Genomic DNA, 18,727 nt, shown 5'->3' with positions numbered 1-18,727 from the left:
GAGATTTTCACTGTAGGGCGCGTGCGCTCGCCAGACAGACAGAGAGAGACATAGAGACAGAAAGCGAGAAACCACCCCCCCAGGGGGGATGGTCACGCCACAATCCCTTCTCCTCCATTCTCCTCTCGGGATCTTGGGCATGACGCACACGCGCCCAGCGTGAGTTTTAAGCCACCGGGTCCGGGACATGAACCGCGGTCGACTACGTGGGAGTCCAGCGACATAGCCATTACACTAACTGCTGGTTCCCACAGTAGCACTCTTAAATGAGCAAGGGGAGGTAGGACTCACTCTGATCTCACTCTTTTCCTTTTTTAATTTGCAGAGGGTACCTGTACTCATTAGAGACTGAGAAAGAGAGGGAGAAAGAAAAAGAAAGAAAGGGAATGCAAGAATGGACCCTCAAAGGGGCACAGTCACACTGCACTTCCTTCTCTTCTAGCTCTCCTTCTCTTCAGGATTCAGGAAAATATGCCCAGTGTGTTCTCAAGCCACCTGACTAGGACTTGAACTACATCATGGGCCATGTGGGATCCAGCTGACTTCACCACCACACCACAGACCGGCCTCCTGACTTCATTCTTTACAGTGCTGCTCAACACCATAGGCTAAGGAATCCAAGGGATCAAGCCCATCTGGAGCTGCTCCCATCCTCAGAGACCCTGCACATCCTGGCACCAGTGCCCCAGTGCCTGCCTCCAAAGTCTGTATGGGCTTCTTCCCAGGGTTGGACTTCGGAGGGTACATGATAGGCTGCTGTGTGTTCCCCCATAAGTCCGAGGGATGGCCAGATGGCAGCTGTGTGTAGGAACATGTGCACTGAGGCTGAGAATGTGAGCTGGGCAATCACATGCATGCATGGCAGTCTCCTCACGGAGCAGAAGGCAGCGGGCTGGGAGGGAAAAGACAGGCCACTAGCAGATGTGTCCCTGGCTGCCACCTCCCAGCCTTGAATGCTGGGCAGCCTAAGAACTCTAACTTTAAACTGGTCCTTTCAATTCGTTATGAAGATATACTCGTGGAAAAGAATGTATTTTAAAATATCTAAACATAGGGTGTGTGGGCCTCCTTTTGAGTGCCAGCCCAGGGCCCAAGGCCCCACAAGTGGGAGGAGTAGGCCTACCTTACAGAAGTTCTCAATGACGGTTCAACCTTAGCTGCCCAGGGCTGAGCACCAGGGTAGGTATCTTCTGGTGAAGCGTTTCTGAGTCCCTGCATGGCCCTGGACCTCTGCAGCCCCACGCTAAGCCCCTGTCACACCAAGAGATAAGTCCACAGCCGGAGGCAGGAGAGCCTGACTCAGCCTGGCCTAGAATCTCAACAGCAAGCCCGTCTTCATCTCCACTCGTGTGCTGGGGAAAGGCTCTGGCCCCTCCAGTTCAGGCAGGTCATGTGGATCTGGCTCCCCATCTCTCACAGCCCTGCTTACCATCAAAGTTCCTGGCTGTTTCTGTTCGGAAGAAATCTCCGGTTCTACACTATGAATATTTTCTCCCTTGTTTTTAACTGTGGCTACATGCTTATTCATTCTTTTTCTTATAGCTCTTATCTGTGCAGAGCAGAAGGGGAAGTTGTCAGTGAATTTTTAATCAGTCATCTAGGCCTAGAGTGCTTTAAAGTGTGGGTGTGAAGAATACTTAGTCTCAGGACCAGCAGATGGCATAGCGGTTACATCACTGGAGCCCCACATGGCCGACCACGGTTCGATTCATGGATCCAGTGACTTGAAACTCATGCCAGGTGCATGTGCGTGTGTGTTCAGGATCCCAGGAGAAAAATGGAGAAGGAACTGCAGTGTGGCCATCCCCCCTATGGGGTGATTTCTCACTTTTCTCTCACTGTCTCTGTCTTTCTCTCCCTCTGGAGAGCACACACACCCTAAGGCAAAAACTTCAAAAAAAGAAAGAAAAAGAGGGACCAGCAGATGGCATAATGGTTATGTCACTGGACTCCCACATAGTCGACCATGGTTCAAGTCCCCCAGACCTGGCAGCTTAAAACTCACGCCAGGCACGTGTGCCCATTCATGCCCAAAACCCTGAGAGAAGAATGGAGGAGAAGGGATTGTAACATGGCCATCCCCCTGGGGGTTAATTTCTCACTTTCTGTCTCTCTGTCTTTCTCTGTCTCTTTGACAAGTCACATACCTTATAGCAAAAATCTCTTAAAAAAAAAAAAAAAAAGAAGAAGAAGAAAGAATAGTCTAGGGTCAGCAAGTGGCATGATGGTTAAGACATTAGACTTCCACACTCGGTTCGAGTCCCAGACATGGTAACTTGCTTTCTCACTTTCCCTCTCTCTTTTTCTGTCTCTCTCTGCTAACTATGAGTACCCTATAGCAAATTTTATATAATATAATAATAATGATAAATAAAATAAAATAAATAATTTTTAAAAAAAGGATACTTAGTCTGGATTCATAAAGTGAGCCAGGAAATGAGAAGCAAACCTAGAGCTGACATGTGAACACCGTTACAGCCTGGGCTGCATACGTGATCACAGCTAGCCTTCACAATGGTGAAACAAAAGTACTCTCACTTTAATAGACGTCATCACGGTGTGCAGCTCTCTCCATGGCCTTGGAGCAGCTGGTTAACTTCTCTGGTTCTCAGTTTTCCCAGCTACAGTCAAATGAGTAGGATAAGCTAATTTCTAACCATTTCTTTTTTTTTCGAGAGATTTTTGCTATAGGTCCTGTGTGCTATAGCCTTTTTTTTTCGAGAGATTTTTGCTATAGGTCATGTGTGCTATAAAAACAGAGAGAGAGACAGAAAGCAAGAAATCATCCTCCAAGGGTAATGGCCATGCCACAATCCTTTCTCCTCCATTCTCTTCTCAGGATCTTGGGCACACACACACATGAACCCGGCATGAGTTTTAAGACTCCAGGTCTGGGACTCAAACCACGGTCTATGTGAGAGCCCAACAACGTAACCACTGTGCCATATGCTGTTCCCTAATTTCTAATAATTTCTAAAGGCACCTTCTCTTCTTGGTTTGTATAGGCCTATACCAGATTTTAGTACATTCTGAGGGTGAATTTCTGAACCTGAAGGCTATTTATCATTTCGGAGATAGTATCAAAAGAGAACATCCAAGGACCAGCAGATGGCTAGCAGCTTAAAATTCACACCTGGTGCATGTGCATGTGTGCTCAAAATCCTGAGAGGAGAATGAAATAGAAGGGATTGCAGCGTGGCCATCCGCTCTGGGAGGTGATTTCTCACTTCCTGTCTCTCTGTTGAGCACACATGCCCTATAGCAAAAATCTTTCAAAAAAAAGAAAATCATCCAAACCATCCAATCAAGTATGTAAAAAAAAAAAGATGACAAGCTGTAAGACATTTTGGCAAAGTAATATAATATTATTACATATACAGGAATGTGAATCATTCTCGTACACTCAAAAACAAAGTTTATGTGTAAAGAACTATGATTGCTCAATGAAAAGGAGTTGATTCACTGGAAAGAACAAGAGAGAGGAGAGAGGCAAGTAGCCACAGTATTAAGCTAAAATACTGGGTTGTTGGAAGAGTCATGACGTATTTTTCTGGTTTCTTTTCTTGGTTTTATTTTTAATTTTTTTTTTTTTTTGAGAGGTTTTCCCTATAGGGCGCGTGTGCTCGCCAGACAGACTGAGAGAGACAGAGAGACAGAAAGCGAGAAATCATCCCCCCCAGGGGGGATGGTCACACCGCAATCCCTTCTCCTCCATTCTCCTCTCGGGATCTTGGGCACACACACACACGCGCCCAGCGTGAGTTCTAAGCCACCGGGTCTGGGACGCGAACCATGGTCGACTACGTGGGAATCCAGCGACATAGCCATTACGCTAACTGCTGGTTCCCCTTTTTCTATGTTTTTGATGCAAAAATGCATCATGACTTTTCCAGCGACCCAGTATTATGTCAGCTTCAGAGACAGGCACAACAGAGCTATTTACAATAAAGAAGAAGTAACTCTATTTCAGTGAACGAAAGTACCAGGAAAACTTTAAGTCTGTGAAGTTGCGGTACTAAGCAAGACATTTCAATAGCAACACTTGAAACCACGGCTGCACGCAGTTAGTACCGTCACCTGCAAATATTCAACAGAATGATCCACTCACCCCAGGTGAGAGTGGCCAGGGTCAAGAGCTCAGGGATGGAGTCCTGACACACGACATATTCTGGTGAGTACGGATCTGTCTGAACATCAGCATCCCGATAGTCGGTCTGGGTGCCCACGGTACACTTTGAAGGTATGGGTGGACACTTAGTAGAAGCAGGAGGAAAACTGTATGGTTCTGTCCTAAAAGGGGGAAATTAGTTTAAAAATTGAAATCTGATATGATCACTTAAAATACTACATGAGCAAGTAGAAATATATCCTTGAGTTCCCCTTTTAATTGTTGACAGGCAGGGACCAGCAGATGACATAATGGTTATGTGTCTGGACTCTCGCGTAGTGGCCCATGGTTCGAGTTTTAGACCCAGAGACGTAAAACTCAGGCCAGGTGCATGTGTGTGTGAGAGCAAGATTCCAAGAGGAGAATGGAGCACACACGCCCTATAGCAAAAATCTCAGCCGTCCCCTGGGGGGTGATTTCTCACTTTCTGTCTCTCCAACAAGTGCAAGTGTCCTATAGCAAAAAAATAAATAAATTAAATTAAAAAAAAAATAACCTCTTTAAAAAAAAAAAAGGCCTTGACAGGCACAAAGTTATGTGACCAATGTAACCAATGTAACCAGGAATATGCCAGAAAATCTTGAGAATTACCTTGTCATTTTCACTTCTGCCAAAAAACCGAGTACAAATACCTCAGTCTACTCACAGAAGTGTCTATTTTCCTGTGTCACTGGGCAAGGCTGCAGTATGGAGTCACAGAAGTGGATTCCACAATAGAAGACTGTATGGCACTTACGGGCCTGTTCAGGACTGTCGTCTTTCCTGGTCTCCCTCCTCTGTGCTTTCAGTCACACCCCCACTTACAGCTGTTCCCCTCCAGAAATACAGGAGCAGAGAAGAAGATGGTTTCTCTTAAAAGGGAGGGAGGAAGGCAAGATCTTTCTGGATAGATGCCTCATTAAGTAATGCTGGGATAATTCGGTAAACAAGTGGGAAATTTACCTCAATCCTTACACAGAAATTAATTCCACATTTTTAAACATAAAGTTATACAGCATTATCGATTTTCTTTTTTTTTCCTTTAGAGAATTATTTATTTATTTAATTTAATTTGTTATTATTACTATTTTTTTAATTTGACCAGACAGAGAGAGAGAGAAAGGGAAAGCGAGAGAGCAAGCCAACAGGTGCAGGACTTGAACCACAGTTGGCCACGTGGGAATCCAGGGCCTTTAACCACCACACCACCTGCCAGACCTAAGTTCTCTGAATTTTTTTTTTTTGGAGAGATTTTCACTATAGGGCGCATGCGCTCACCAGACAGACAGAGAGAGACATTAGAGACAGAAAGCGAGAAATCACCCCCCAGGAGGGATGGTCACGCCGCAATCCCTTCTCCTCCATTCTCCTCTCGGGATCTTGGGCACGCATGCACACGCGCCCGGCGTGAGTTTTAAGCCACCGGGTCCAGGATGCGAACCGCGGTCGACTACATGGGAGTCCAGCGACATAGCCATTACGCTAACTGCTGGTTCCCTGAATTTTTTTAACTTTCTGCATTACTTTTAAAATAAGAGAGAGGGACCAGCAGTTAGTGTAATGGCTATGTTGCTGGACTTTTCCATACTTTTATTTATTTATTAGGAGAGAAAGAGAGAGAGAGCTCCCTTTCAGGGTCTTGCCATGCTGTGATCCTCCTCCCAGCCTTCCAGCCAGCCCGGCACACCCATGGGCACATCCTGTATGTTCACATTGACCAAGGATCTGAGCCCTGGGCCTGTTCTTATGGCAGGCTCCAGTTAGCACACCCTACTACCTGAGCCACCGTGGCTGGGCCTCGCTCCAGATCTTTTACATATTTAATGTAAAATTAAGACTATAAAAGTACTAACAGGAAGCATAGGTAAATAAGTATATCATCCTTGAGTGAAGGTCTTCTTAAGCATGACTCAAAAGCTAGAAACTGCAAAAAGAAAACGATCAATAGAATTGAGGAAAATTTTCAACTTCTGTATCTCAAAATATCACAAACAAATTTAGAAATGAATGGCAAACTTGGAATTAGGTTTTGCAACACATATGATAAAAAGTTGAATAGTCTTTCTATATAAAAAGCCCTTGTAAATCAATATAACAGTTGAACGCCCCACACAAAATTGGCAAAAGACAGTTGATAAAAACAAAAAGTAAAAATGTGGGGGACAGTAGGTGGTATGATGGTTAAGGTGCTGGACTCCTACATGGCCAACCATGGTTCAAGTCCTGGACCTAGTGGCTTGAACATCACACAGGGCATGCATGCATGTGTGCCCAAAAATCCCAAGAGGAAAATGGAGGAGAAGGGACTGCAGTGTGGCCATCCCCCTTCTCATGTTCCCTCTCTCTGTCTGTCTGGCAAGTGCACATATTCTACAGCAAAAACATAAAAAAAAAAAATTTTAACTATGAAAATATAATAAATAGAGCTAATAAACAATAGAATGCAAATTAAAATATCAAGATATATGATATTTTATCAAGAAAGCAAAGAGTTAAAAAATTGAAAATATTTAGCATTGATGAAGTTGTGACAAAACATTCTGATAAACTGTTGCTGGAAATAAAAATAGATATAACCTAACTGACAGATAATTTATCAATATATACTAAACACTTGCACTACCCTTTGCCCAAGCAATTATTCTCCTAGGAATTTACTCTAGGAAATACTTGAACAAATATGTGAAGATATAGATGCAAATATGTTCATAAAGTCTCATTTATAAAAGTAAAATATTTGAAACGTAAATGATCACCATCAATGTAAGAACTGTTTTTTAAAAAATAACACACTCAAAATGGAATATAGTGATTGAAAGTAATGCTGTAATAATATTTATGAGCAATCAAAAATGTCCATGATTCATTGTAAAAGAGGGAAAACAGAGCACTATTAAGCAGTGTGGATGGTAGGAGTCCGGTTCCTGTAGTATTCACACAGTGGCACATTACCTGTGCTGTGGTTTTATGTGCTGTATTTTAATGTATAGAAAAATGCATAGACAGATATACAATAAAACAATAATCATATATAATTATTTCTGGATAATAGAATTACAGAGATAATTTTTTCATCTTTTTAGTTCTCTGAATTTTCCTTTTTTTCTTTTAGAGAATTATTTATACTGTTTTTTTTTTAAATTTGATCAGACAGAGAGAGAGAGAAAGGGAAAGCAAGAGAGCAAGCCTCCAGGTGTGGGACTTGAACCACGATTGGCCATGTAGAAATCCAGCACCTTTAACTACCATGTCACCTGCCAGACCCAAGTTCTCTGAATTTTTTAACCTTCTATATTACTTTTAAAATAAGAGAGAGGAACCAGCAGTTGGCGTAATGGCTATGTCAAAGGACTCCCGTGTACTCAACTACAGTTCAAGTCCTGGACCCAGTGGCTTAAACTCACGCCAGGCATGTGTGCGTGTGTGCCTAAGATCCTAAGAGGAAAATGGAGGAGAAGAGATTGCAGCGTGGCCATCCCCCCTTGTGGGGGGGGGTGATTTCTCCCTTTCTGTCTGTCTCTCTCTTTCTGGCAAGCGCACATGCCCTATAGTGAAAACCTCTCAAAAAAAAAAAAAAAAAAAAAAAAAGAGAGAGAGAGAGAGAGAAACAGCCATTTAATAGCCATTTCATTTAAAAGAATATGTTTTGTTTTACTTGGTAGAACTAGTTATATTACATAAATAATAAATAACTAAATACAATGGCAAAAACAAAGAGTTCTTCCATCTCGAAAAATAAGGGTGGTGCTTCTATGTGAGCACAACACACACAGAAGGACATCAAAAAGTTCACAGAAAAATGGAATTCATTTTTGGTGCAAAAAAATTCTTTGAAATCCACACAGTTTTTTTCATAACAGGCATTTTTCCATAAAGTCCCCTTCATATATGCAACGTAGCTCTCAGAAAAATCCATTTCAAGCCAGTTAGCAAGAAACACCTATTTGGAGATTTAACTACGATGGAACAAGTACTTTAAATTGTTTTGATACTGGAGTCTGACTGGTATTGAAATCACTTTTCTGGCAGTTAGCTATAAATTTCTAACATGTAGAATATAAGATTTCTTATGTTCTCAGAAGGTAATATTCTACTACAAAATCCTAGTTGGGAGGCCAGTTCCTTGGCGCAGTAAGGAAGCCAGATCCCACATGGGTGACCAGCTTGAGAAACACTCTGGGCATACGTAAGTGTGGGTGCAAGGTCCTGATGAGATGCAGTATTAGCGGGGCAAGGATTGTGGTATGACCAAGTCCTCGAGGAAGGTGCTTTCTCTTTCTCTCTCTCTCTCTCAGGCATGCCCTCTGGTATTAGGGGAAAAAAAATTCTAGTTGAGGAAATAACCTCAAATTGGTTTTGTATCATCCTAGGTCACATGAAATTGTATTATACTGGGTTGTCAGAAGTCATGACGTATTTTTTTGATGCAAAAATGCATCATAACTTTTCTGACAACCAACATTATCACACCATTAGCTTGAATCAAGAGAACAGATTATTGTTTTTCCAAATTAAATATAATAATTACAGATTTGAACCATGTGATCACATGTACTTAGAGTATGATGAGGCCCCATAAATCCTTGTGCCAAGCTTTCTGGTGGCTTAGTACTTACTAGGTGGCTCAGATAAAAGGGTGCAAAAGAGGAACGTGACTTTGACAGAACTCCCACGGCTATGTGACTGTGACGGGGCCATGCAGACAACACAAGCTGGTAAAGAGGCTGCCTCCCATGCCTAAGGCAAGGCCTGCGCTGGGAAGAAACTGCGAGGCAAGGCCGCCAGTTGATGAGCTTTAAAACTCCATTGTGTCGCTGTACTGGCCTGCACTCAATTTCTCTGCCGTGAGCTTTACTGTTATTATGGTACCTGCAAGGGTTAAATAACACTCCCAACCTTACTGCAACTTTACAGTAAAGCCAATTAGTGATCCTGTAGGAATGCGGTTTCCTAATTCTGCACATGAGGATCAGCAAACTTGAGACAGACTCCCCCACCTGCCTGTTTTAAACCAAAATTAGCATATGTTAGGTTAAGTTAGTATAAGCCAAATTAGCGTTAGTAGCATATGTAGGCTAAGTTAGTTTAAGGCTAATTGTACGTAAATGCCCCTTGTTAAAGCTACAGGCCAAAGTTAACTTACATTAGGCCAAGTTAGCACATCCACCTCCATGACAGGGACTCAAAGATAAAGCACAAGAATTCACTGATTAACATACAAAGAATTCAGCAAATAAAATACAGGGACCAGTGGGTTAATAGAGGAAGGACAGATCTGGCTAACAACGACAGAATAAACAAACCTGAAGGCTCCAGGGTGAAGAGTAACTATCTTAGCTGGAAGTTCTTACCTGGTTCCGGCAAGCAACAGAGAGTCCCTAACTACAGTTTCTCCCTTGTGTGCTGTTAACTATGAAAAACTGCTAATAAGACATCCTGTGTTGTCTCCTGAGATACAAGACCCTCTCACCCGAAAAGGCCCTGTCCGGTAATCAAGATTTAAGAAGAAAATGCACCAGACAAATAGACTCCTTCATCCTGAGAACTGTAATTGATTACACCTAATCAAACAAGACAGACATCATGTTTTATGATCATTGTACCTGTACTTTGAATACTCCATTTCGTAGAGTAAATCTTTTGTTTCCCCCTCACCCCTCCTACTCCTGTAAGACATCCCTCAATAAATATGTGTGTTTAGTAGCCGCTAATGCTGCAGTCTGGAGCTGGCTCTGGCTGTAGTCGGCTGAGAACATGCTAAGGAGCATTGAGTTTTCAGCCTGATTCTGTTCACCCATGTCACCTTCCCGTGTACGAGTCTCAACCCACCCCGGCTGGAGCAGGGCTTCTGGCAGCTATGTAATACACAGTTTCCAAACTTAGTTTCCAAACTTAGTTTCCAGTCTCCATTGATTTTAGGGGAGAGAAAGAGATGACAAAGAGCAAGAGTCCCTTTTCCAGCTCCTCCCCAACCTTGATCAGGACCCAACCCCAGAAAACCCCATCTACCTCCTGTGTGTGTTGACCTCAGCTGTGTCCTGGCTCAGTCCTCAGACCACAACCTCCGGCTTCTATGTGTCCTCACATGCCATGTTGCTCTAGCCCCTCTGTCCAGGCCCTTCCTCCCGCACATAGCCCACGCCAGGAGCTTACACCAGCTGCCTCACCCCAAGTCTTCTAGAGTTCTCTCCTGGCCTCAACAAAGAGGGGCCTCAGAAACCTAGCAAATTCTGTTCTGTTATCATGAACCCTATATTAGAGAAGAAGAGAAATGCAATGGTTCCAGAACACCATGGATCTATGAACGCTGAGTGAATGAGTGAATGCATGCTCAGCAAATGTGGCCTTCCTGCATGCAAACAACAGGAGCCCATTAAACAGGTGTGTGATCTTGATAAATGTATTTTTCCAGATCCCAAGGTGTTCTGTCTAGCCCCTGGTGTCATTTAGTCTTACCCCCTAATCAATACCCAAACCAGCATGTTCTGGAAATCTCCCTATTTTTCTAATTCTCTAAAAAACAACTTTCTCTAAAAAGTAGCTTTTCTTCCTCCTTTGCCCTAGTAAATACAGAGGACAAGAGAGGTTTAGCAGGCACTACCTGGTATGGCCTCTCCCTCTCGATTCAGATTTCTGTGTCTCGAACAGTTATTCCGTGTGCGCTTCAAGTGACTCTTGGGTGGTCAGAAGAGTCACAACCCCATAATATGAAGGTTTTAAAGTATTAACTTTTATTAACTTCTTTTTTTCTTTCTTTCTTTCTTTTTTCTTTTTTTTTTTTTTTTGAAGAGGTTTCCTTTTCTTTTTCTTTTTCTTTTTTTTTTTTTTTTTTGGAGAGGTTTTTGCTATAGGGCACATGCGCTCACCAGACAGAGAGACAGAAAGCGAGAAATCACCCCCCAGAGGAGATGGCCACACCGCAATCCCTTCTCCTCCATTCTCCTCTCAGGATCTTGGGCACGCACACACACGCACCCGGCATGAGTTTCAAGCCACCAGGTCCGGGATGCGAACCCTGGTCGACTACATGGGAGTCCAGTGACATAGCCATTACACTAACTGCTGGTCCCAAGTATTAACTTTTTATCCTCTTAGCCAAGAAGCTTATACAGCATGGAAAGTAAAGACTCCTGTAGCTAGCCATGAAGAATGTGGCTGGAGAAGGCCAACGGGTCCCCAGACACTCCTCCCTGCTGACACAAGGTGACATTATCCTCACTGCTCAGAAACTCAGACCTGCCAAAATTAAGACCGACTTTACTCAGGGATACTGATTCGTTCCCTAACACCTAAGAGACACGGAGGATCTATGATGCCGATGTCATGGTTTAGCTCTGACAGGAATCTCTCTCCCTTACATCACGGTTATTTAGGAGGGAATTGGGGAGGCCCAGGGCTCATCCCTGGAGGTGTCGGAGCACCCCAGTTTAATGTTTAGATCTGAGGTGATTATGACCTGCAAATAGGAGATACGGTGAGCCTGCCCGGAAGAATTACAGGGAGATCCATAGTGATCCACTCATCTCGTAGCTCCTGCTTTGCTCATAAGAAGCATATCATAGAATGCAAAGGGACTTGGACTGGGGAGAAATGTTCACATATTGAAATGTTCACTTTCTAAGCTAAACAATGTGATTGAATGTATATAAATTAATTAATTAATTAATACAAAAAATTGCAAGGAGACTTCAAAAAGTTTGTGGAAAATGGAATTAAAGTCCAACTTTATTTTGGTGTAAATTATTTTTTTTTAATTCATAGAGTTGGGGGCCAGCAGGTGGTATGATGGTTAAGCACTGGACTCTCTCATGTTCAACCACAGTTTGAGTCCCAGACCTGGTAGCTTGTTTCTCACTTTCCCTCTCTCTCTTTCTCTGGCGAGTGCAGATGTTGTATAAGAAATTTTAAAGTAATAATAATAATAATTCATGCAGTTCATTCATAATACCCATTTCCATGAACTTTCTGAAGACACCCCCAGCCTCACATAAGCCTGCAGCTATCTGGGCCCTTTCTGCCCTCTGCCTTCCACCATGTAAGAACACAATGTTCGCCCATTCTGCCCCGTGAAGACACTACGAGAAGGGCCTCACTGGACAATGAATGCCAGCATCTTGATTGTGGACGCTTAGGCTCTAGAGCTAAGGGAAATAAATTTCTATCATTTATAAGTTTCCCTACTTTTTGATACTTTATTACAGCAACACATAGAGACTAAGCCAATGACTCATGGTAAGAAACACCTTTTAGGGGGCCAGCAGGTGGTGTGGAGGTTAAAGTGCTGGGTCTGACATGGCTGACTCTGCAGTTTGAGTCCTGGACCCAGTGGCTTGACAATCACACCAAGTACATGTACATGCATGCCCAAGATCCCAAGAGGAAAATGGAGGAGAAGGAACTGCAGAGTGGCCATCCCTCCCGGGGCAGCAATTTCTCAGTTTCTCTCTCCATCTCTTTCTCTCCCTCTGTGTCTGGCAAGTGCACATATCCTATAGCAAAAAAAAAAACACACAAAAAAAAAACAAAAAAACTTGAAAAAAGAAAGAAAAATCTTTTAAATTATTATTCATTACATAAATATATGTATTTATCTATCTTAGACCCACAGCCTGAAAAACACACGGAGAAGATGAAGAAATGGAACAGCAGGGGTTGCGGCATGACCATGCCCCATTGACGGGTGCTTTCTCCTTTTCTCTCCCTCTCTCTCTACCTCGCTCTGGAAAGTACACACACCCTTGGGCAATTTAAGTAAATAAATAAAACTTTTAAAATAAACATAAAATTACTTACGGTCAACATACTTGAAGCTTCGGCTATTTTCTATAGTTACATTTTTTTCAAAATGCTGCTCATGCTTCAAAATGATCCATTACGAGATTTCACACCTCCTAATGACTTGTGATCCACAGTTTGAAAAATACTGACTTAGACAACTATCTTCTCTAAGCAAATATGGAAGCAAACAGATAAAATAAACTAAAACAGAAGTTTTTAAATAAAGGTTACTTACTTGGTTACAGCAAAAAGGACGTTGAATGGCATCTGTTGATGAAATGGAAGAAAAGGCCTGAGAGGAAAGGAAGACAGAGGGTGAGGCTCTGGCACTAAGCATTCTCTAAGCTGCCTTCCAACCGGTTAAATCAAAGCGCTTGCAGATCCCAAATACCAGGAATGCTCAAACTCTGGCTTCAGCTAGCCCCTTAGTTCCCAGCAACTTCTCAAGTTCCCCGAGACGTTGTGAAGTTCTCAATAACTTAATTAAAGCTTCTCCCCAAAAGTCTAGGAATTAAGTATAATAGAGTTTAACAGTTCTCTGAAAAAATCAGTATCACAAATTTTCCGTGAGAACGATGCTCATAAATAATCATGTGGATTAGAAATTTATTTTCTCAAAGAAGTTTACACAGATGTGGTATCCAAACTGCTTTTCTAACTCAGGAAAGACATCTAGGGAATTCCCGTCTTCTTTTTATTAGACCTGCCTATACGTTATCACATGAGTATTAGTCACAAATGAAATAAAGTAAATCTTTTGACCTTGTTGGCTTTGGCAACATTCATATAAAGAGAGCAAATATCATCCATTTGCACACTTTCAATGATTCTCATGGCACCAGCAGATGGCATAACGGTTACGTCACTGGACTCCAACACAGTTGACCACAGTTTGAATCCCAGACCTGGTGGCTTAAACCTCACACCAGGTGCGTGTGCATGCATGCCCAAAATCCCCAGAGGAGAATGAGGAAAGGATTGCAATATGGCCGTCCCCCCAGGGGATAATTTCTCGCTTTTTGTCTCTGTCTCTCCAGTGAGCACACATGCCCTATAGCAAAACTCTCTCTTAAAAAAAAAAAGAAAGGTATGAACAATTTTCCTTGCACCATGACTTCATACTATCTCTGCTGGACCTCACTTCACTTAATGACATCATTTTGCTCTCAAATACACATTCTTATTCACAGTTAGTACCTCTGAAGTCAGGCAGGCTTAGCTGGAATCCCAGCTCTGCCTCTTGCTAGCTAATGTGACCTTGAGCAATCGTGATCTTGAACAATTCACTTCTCTTATAGTCTCAGGTTCATCAATGGTTTTTATCATGGGGCTAATATATATTCCGTCCTACACTTCTGTTTTGAAGACTACATGACACACATGTAAAGCACCTAAAATGGTGTGCTATATGCACTTAAAAAAATGATAGCTGCTGTAATTATCATAAAGAAATTCTCTATTAATACCAGGGCTCATCTACCTGTCGAAATATTTATAGCGATTCTTTCCAGTAACTTCAGGATCTTCATAAACTTCTTTAGGCATCTGAAAAGAAGTGTCAGTTCTAAAATGAAGCAGGAAAACATTATTCAAGTCTAAGATATCATTTCCACATGTAGTTTCTATTCAGTATTTCTAGGCCTACAAAATAGATACACAGAGTACCTCATACTGAGAACAAAGTCTTATGTAATTTGCATCAAGAGTGTTAGACTAGATAAGATTACTTCCCCTGAGCCAGGAAACAACTTAGGAAGAGGAAGTGAGAGTTGAGAAAAGAGTAGATTTAAGAAATCCCACACAGAAAAATGCCCCGCTTTAAATTAAAAGCATGTAATAATAACAAAGTTTTTAAAAGACACTTTTTAATGCTCAGGCTGAAAAACATGTATTGATAAACTTACTATGAACTTGTCAGCAAGTTAAAAGATAAGCAATTCAAGAGACTTCTCTTTGAAGGTGCTTTGGCTGCAAGTTTCCAAAAAATAGATTACAGATACCACCAGAAAAGAGCATTTGTGACTTCTAAAATGGATCAAGGGAACAACAAACTTGGTGACCTCTACCCTTGGTGGCAAATTACCATTTAAGATGCACGTAATTCATGCCAGCCTGGGAACATCTTCTAACCAATAAACCCACTTGGTTGCTCTTTAATCAGGCTTGTTTGGGTCAAGGGGCTTAGGGAGAGAATTTGGTCGAGGTATAATACCACAGCTGTGCATTTTTAAATCACGCACAGTAAATGAACCATCTTTAAACACAAAGATATGTTCATTTAAAAACAAGAGTATTTGTAGGAGCTGGAGACCCTGACACTTACGTGGCGAGCTGCCGGAGAGCTTCTTGGTGTTTCTCCTCATGTCCCTTCCACTCCCGACTGACGAATGGTGGGATGGGATCTGACTTGCTCCAATACAGACTATATCTTGGATAATGGAACAGGCTACTGAACATGGTTCTAAACTTGGGAACTTTTCTCTAATGTTAGGAAAGATGGCAGAGAGGAAAAGGATAAAATTATACCATGAGCTTGTCTAAAACATTTTAATGATATGGTAAACTGAAGTTTTATTTATTTTATACATGATAGAGTGTGCATGTGTGTACATGAGAGAGAAAGGAAGAGAGAAGCACCCTTGATGGAGTTTTGTCATGCTCCCATCCTTTCCCACAGCCTTCTAGCTTGTCAGGATCTTGGCACATGCACGGTAATTAAGAAATTACCGGTGTGGGGGGACCAGCAGTTGGCATAATGGCTATGTGGCTGGATTCTCATGTAGTCAACCATGGTTCAAGTCCCGGACCCAGTGGTTCAGACTTACGCCGGGCGCATATGCTTGTGTGCCCAATATCCTGAGAGGAGAATGGAGAAGGGATTGCGGCATGACCATCCCCCAGGGTGGTGATTTCTAGCGTTCTGTCTGTCTCTTCTGCCTTTCTGGCGAGCACACGCGCCTTGTAGCAAAATATCTCTTAAAAAAAAGAAAAAAAGAAATTACTGGTGTGTTTTCTGGCCGACCCTGGAATCTTTACCCATGGTCAGCCAAGTGGCTTCCAGCACTACAGCTCAGCTTGCTACCAGCTGTGCCACCAGATTAGGCCTATATGGTAAATGCCTTTTTCCTTCCGTTTTTTAGTTTGCTATAGAGTGAGTGCACTCACCAGAAACAGCTGGGTGGGGAGGAGGAGAAACTGAAAATCATATGGGGAGGGGAGGAATGGCCACAAGCTTATCCCTTCTACTCCGTCCTCCTCGTGGGATTGTGGGTATGTGCACGCGCATGCATGCTCACCCAAAGTTTTTTCAAGCCACTGGGTCTGGGACTTGAACCACATAGTTGGCCATGTGGGATCCAGCCACCTTCACCACCACACTACTGGCTGGCCCTATGGTAAACTTTTTAAACAGGAACAGAGCAATGTATATAGTATAGGAAGAGGGATTACTGGTATATGCAGAGAATAAATGGATGTTCAGGAAACGGATGACAATGGTTATTTATGTGGCATGGGCTAGAGGTAGAATCTATCTCACACTGTGTATGTTTTTATACTGTTTGAATTCTCTTAACATAGGCCGATATTACTTTTCCCACTGAAATTTATTTATTTATTAACGATCCCTATTCACTGAGTGGATTAATCCTTATAATGTCCCATACATATTAAGATGCCTTGACCCCTAGTAACCATGACACAACTAATTCCTGCCGATCCTCAAATCGAGTAGAGATTTCCAGGTGAGTCAGTCTGATCAATGCAGTGAGCCAAAGTAGATGATTCAGGTTCACTAGGTCGCCTTGGTAGGTGAATTAAAACATACCATTCTGCTTCGAATCAGGTTGGCTTGGATATTGGCCTGTGCGTGATCTTTCTCACTTGACACAATAAACAATGGATCTGCAAAGTAAATAGTAAAGTAGCATAAGGAACAGAACGTATCTACTCCTAGGCTGAGAATCACAGCAAAACAATGTGATTTCCTTTTTTGTTTTTGGTTAAGAGTTACTTTATTGGGACCAGCAGTTAGCGTAATGACTATGTCACTGAATTCCCATGTAGTCAACCACAGTTTGAGTCCTGGACCCGGTGGCTTGGACTCACACTGTGCGCGTGTGCATGCATGCCCAAGATCCCAAGAGGAGAATGGAGGAGAAGGGATTGCAGCATGGCCATCCCCCTTGAGGGGGTGATTTCTCACTTTCTATCTCTCTGTCTCTCTCTGTCTTTCTGGCAAGCGCACATGCCCTACAGCAAAAACCTCTCCAAAAATAAGTAAATAAATAAAAGAGTGCTTCTCTCTCTCTCTCTCCGACATGTACACGCATGTGCTCTCCACAATGAGTAAAATAATAAGCACTTTAAAAAAATAAAAAAGAGTTACTTTATTTAACTTTATTTATTTATTTACCTTGCTTTTTTTATTTTAATTTGACCAGAGAAGAAAAGAATGAGAGAGAGAGCCAAAGGGAAAGTGAGAAAGCAAGTCACCAGATCTGGGATTTGAACTGCATTCAGCCATGTGGGAGTCCAGCGCCCTTAACCGCCATGCTACCTGCGGGCCCCAGCAATGTTATTTCTTAATTGCAAAACAAATGAGAAAGTATCAATATTGTGTAACCCATAGGCAGCTCCTGCTCTTGCCCACGCGACCCTTTTACACCGCCACAGCTGCCAGTGGAAGTCCAGGTAGACGCGTTTTCTGTGTATTTCAGGCACCTTATGGAATTGGAATGTATAAAGAAAGTCTAACAAGATTTCAAGCACAATGCCCTGGCACACTCTCTTCTCTCTGAATACACCTCCTTTTGAGTCTGTGTTAACTGCAAAGTATTTCAAAACGAAGCACCTTGTTTAGAAGCCTGCTCGTTTGCAAGTGAAGGAAGCAGTAAACATAAGAGCTCTGTCTCCAATGTGGTGCCCTGGAAAGATGCCAACAGCATGACACCTCGGAATTGGTAGACATGACAAGAAAATACCTTTTTTTTTCTTCCTCTTCTTCATATTTTTTCTTTATTTTATTTTATTTTTTGTTCTAGAGGACACATGCACTCACCAGAGAGAGATAGACAGGAAGGAGAAGAGAAAGCACCCCTGTAGGAAATTACATGCTGTAACCCTTTCTCCAACTGTCCCTCCTTTTGAGATTTTGGGCACACGTGCACACATGCATGAGGTGTTTTTCAAACCACTGGATCAGGGACTCGAAGCACATGGTCAGCCATGTGGGATCTGACTGCCTTAACTGTGAGTTGGCCTGAAAATGTCATTATTTAACAAGAGGTTCATAAAATCAGCTATACTCAGAATTATAAATATGTCGACGATGAGACTAAGTTGTTTTTTCAAAGTTCAACAGAAGAGTTCCCTACTGTCATAATTTTTGCTTATTAGGTAGAGTTTTAAAGTGACAAAGAGTATCATGATTGATTTTAACAGCCCTTAAAATCAACCAATTTAACATTAAACCCACGAGCAACCTTCAGATAGACTTGATCTTCCAAGTAGATCAAGTATCCTCTGGGGACACAAATACCTGATCAGCTAGTCTAAATGACTTGGTAACATATATTTATCCATAAAAACTAATAATTTGCTATTTGATTTAGAAATAAATCTCTATTTGGGACCACCAGTTGGCATAATGGCTATGTCACTGGATTCCCATGCAGTAGACCACGGTTCGAGTCCCAGACCCAGTGGCTTAAACTCACACCGGGCACGTGTGCGTGTGTGCCCAAGATCCTGAGAGGAGACTAAAGGAGAAGGGATTGCTACATGGCCACCCCCGGGGGGGGG

At 42.4% G+C, this 18,727-nt stretch overlaps 1 protein-coding gene across 1 annotated transcript in view; it reads right to left on the bottom strand.

Annotated features, from left to right (window-relative positions):
- Positions 1-18,727, bottom strand: part of LOC102475922 (cilia- and flagella-associated protein 91-like) — a 29,655-nt gene that overhangs the window by 8,433 nt on the left and 2,495 nt on the right. The window contains exons 2-6 of the mRNA XM_006167642.2: positions 16,752-16,828; positions 15,249-15,406; positions 14,406-14,489; positions 13,161-13,217; positions 4,109-4,290 (exon numbers count right to left, since the gene is read on the bottom strand). Coding sequence (XP_006167704.1) covers positions 4,109-4,290; positions 13,161-13,217; positions 14,406-14,489; positions 15,249-15,406; positions 16,752-16,828 — 558 coding nt within the window. The remainder of the gene's footprint in view (positions 1-4,108; positions 4,291-13,160; positions 13,218-14,405; positions 14,490-15,248; positions 15,407-16,751; positions 16,829-18,727) is intronic.

This window comes from Tupaia chinensis, unplaced genomic scaffold (assembly GCF_000334495.1).
Source record: "Tupaia chinensis unplaced genomic scaffold, TupChi_1.0 Scaffold144909_1, whole genome shotgun sequence".
NCBI classification, from domain to species: Eukaryota; Metazoa; Chordata; class Mammalia; order Scandentia; family Tupaiidae; genus Tupaia; species Tupaia belangeri.
This window is presented reverse-complemented; position numbering and strand designations above follow the sequence as displayed.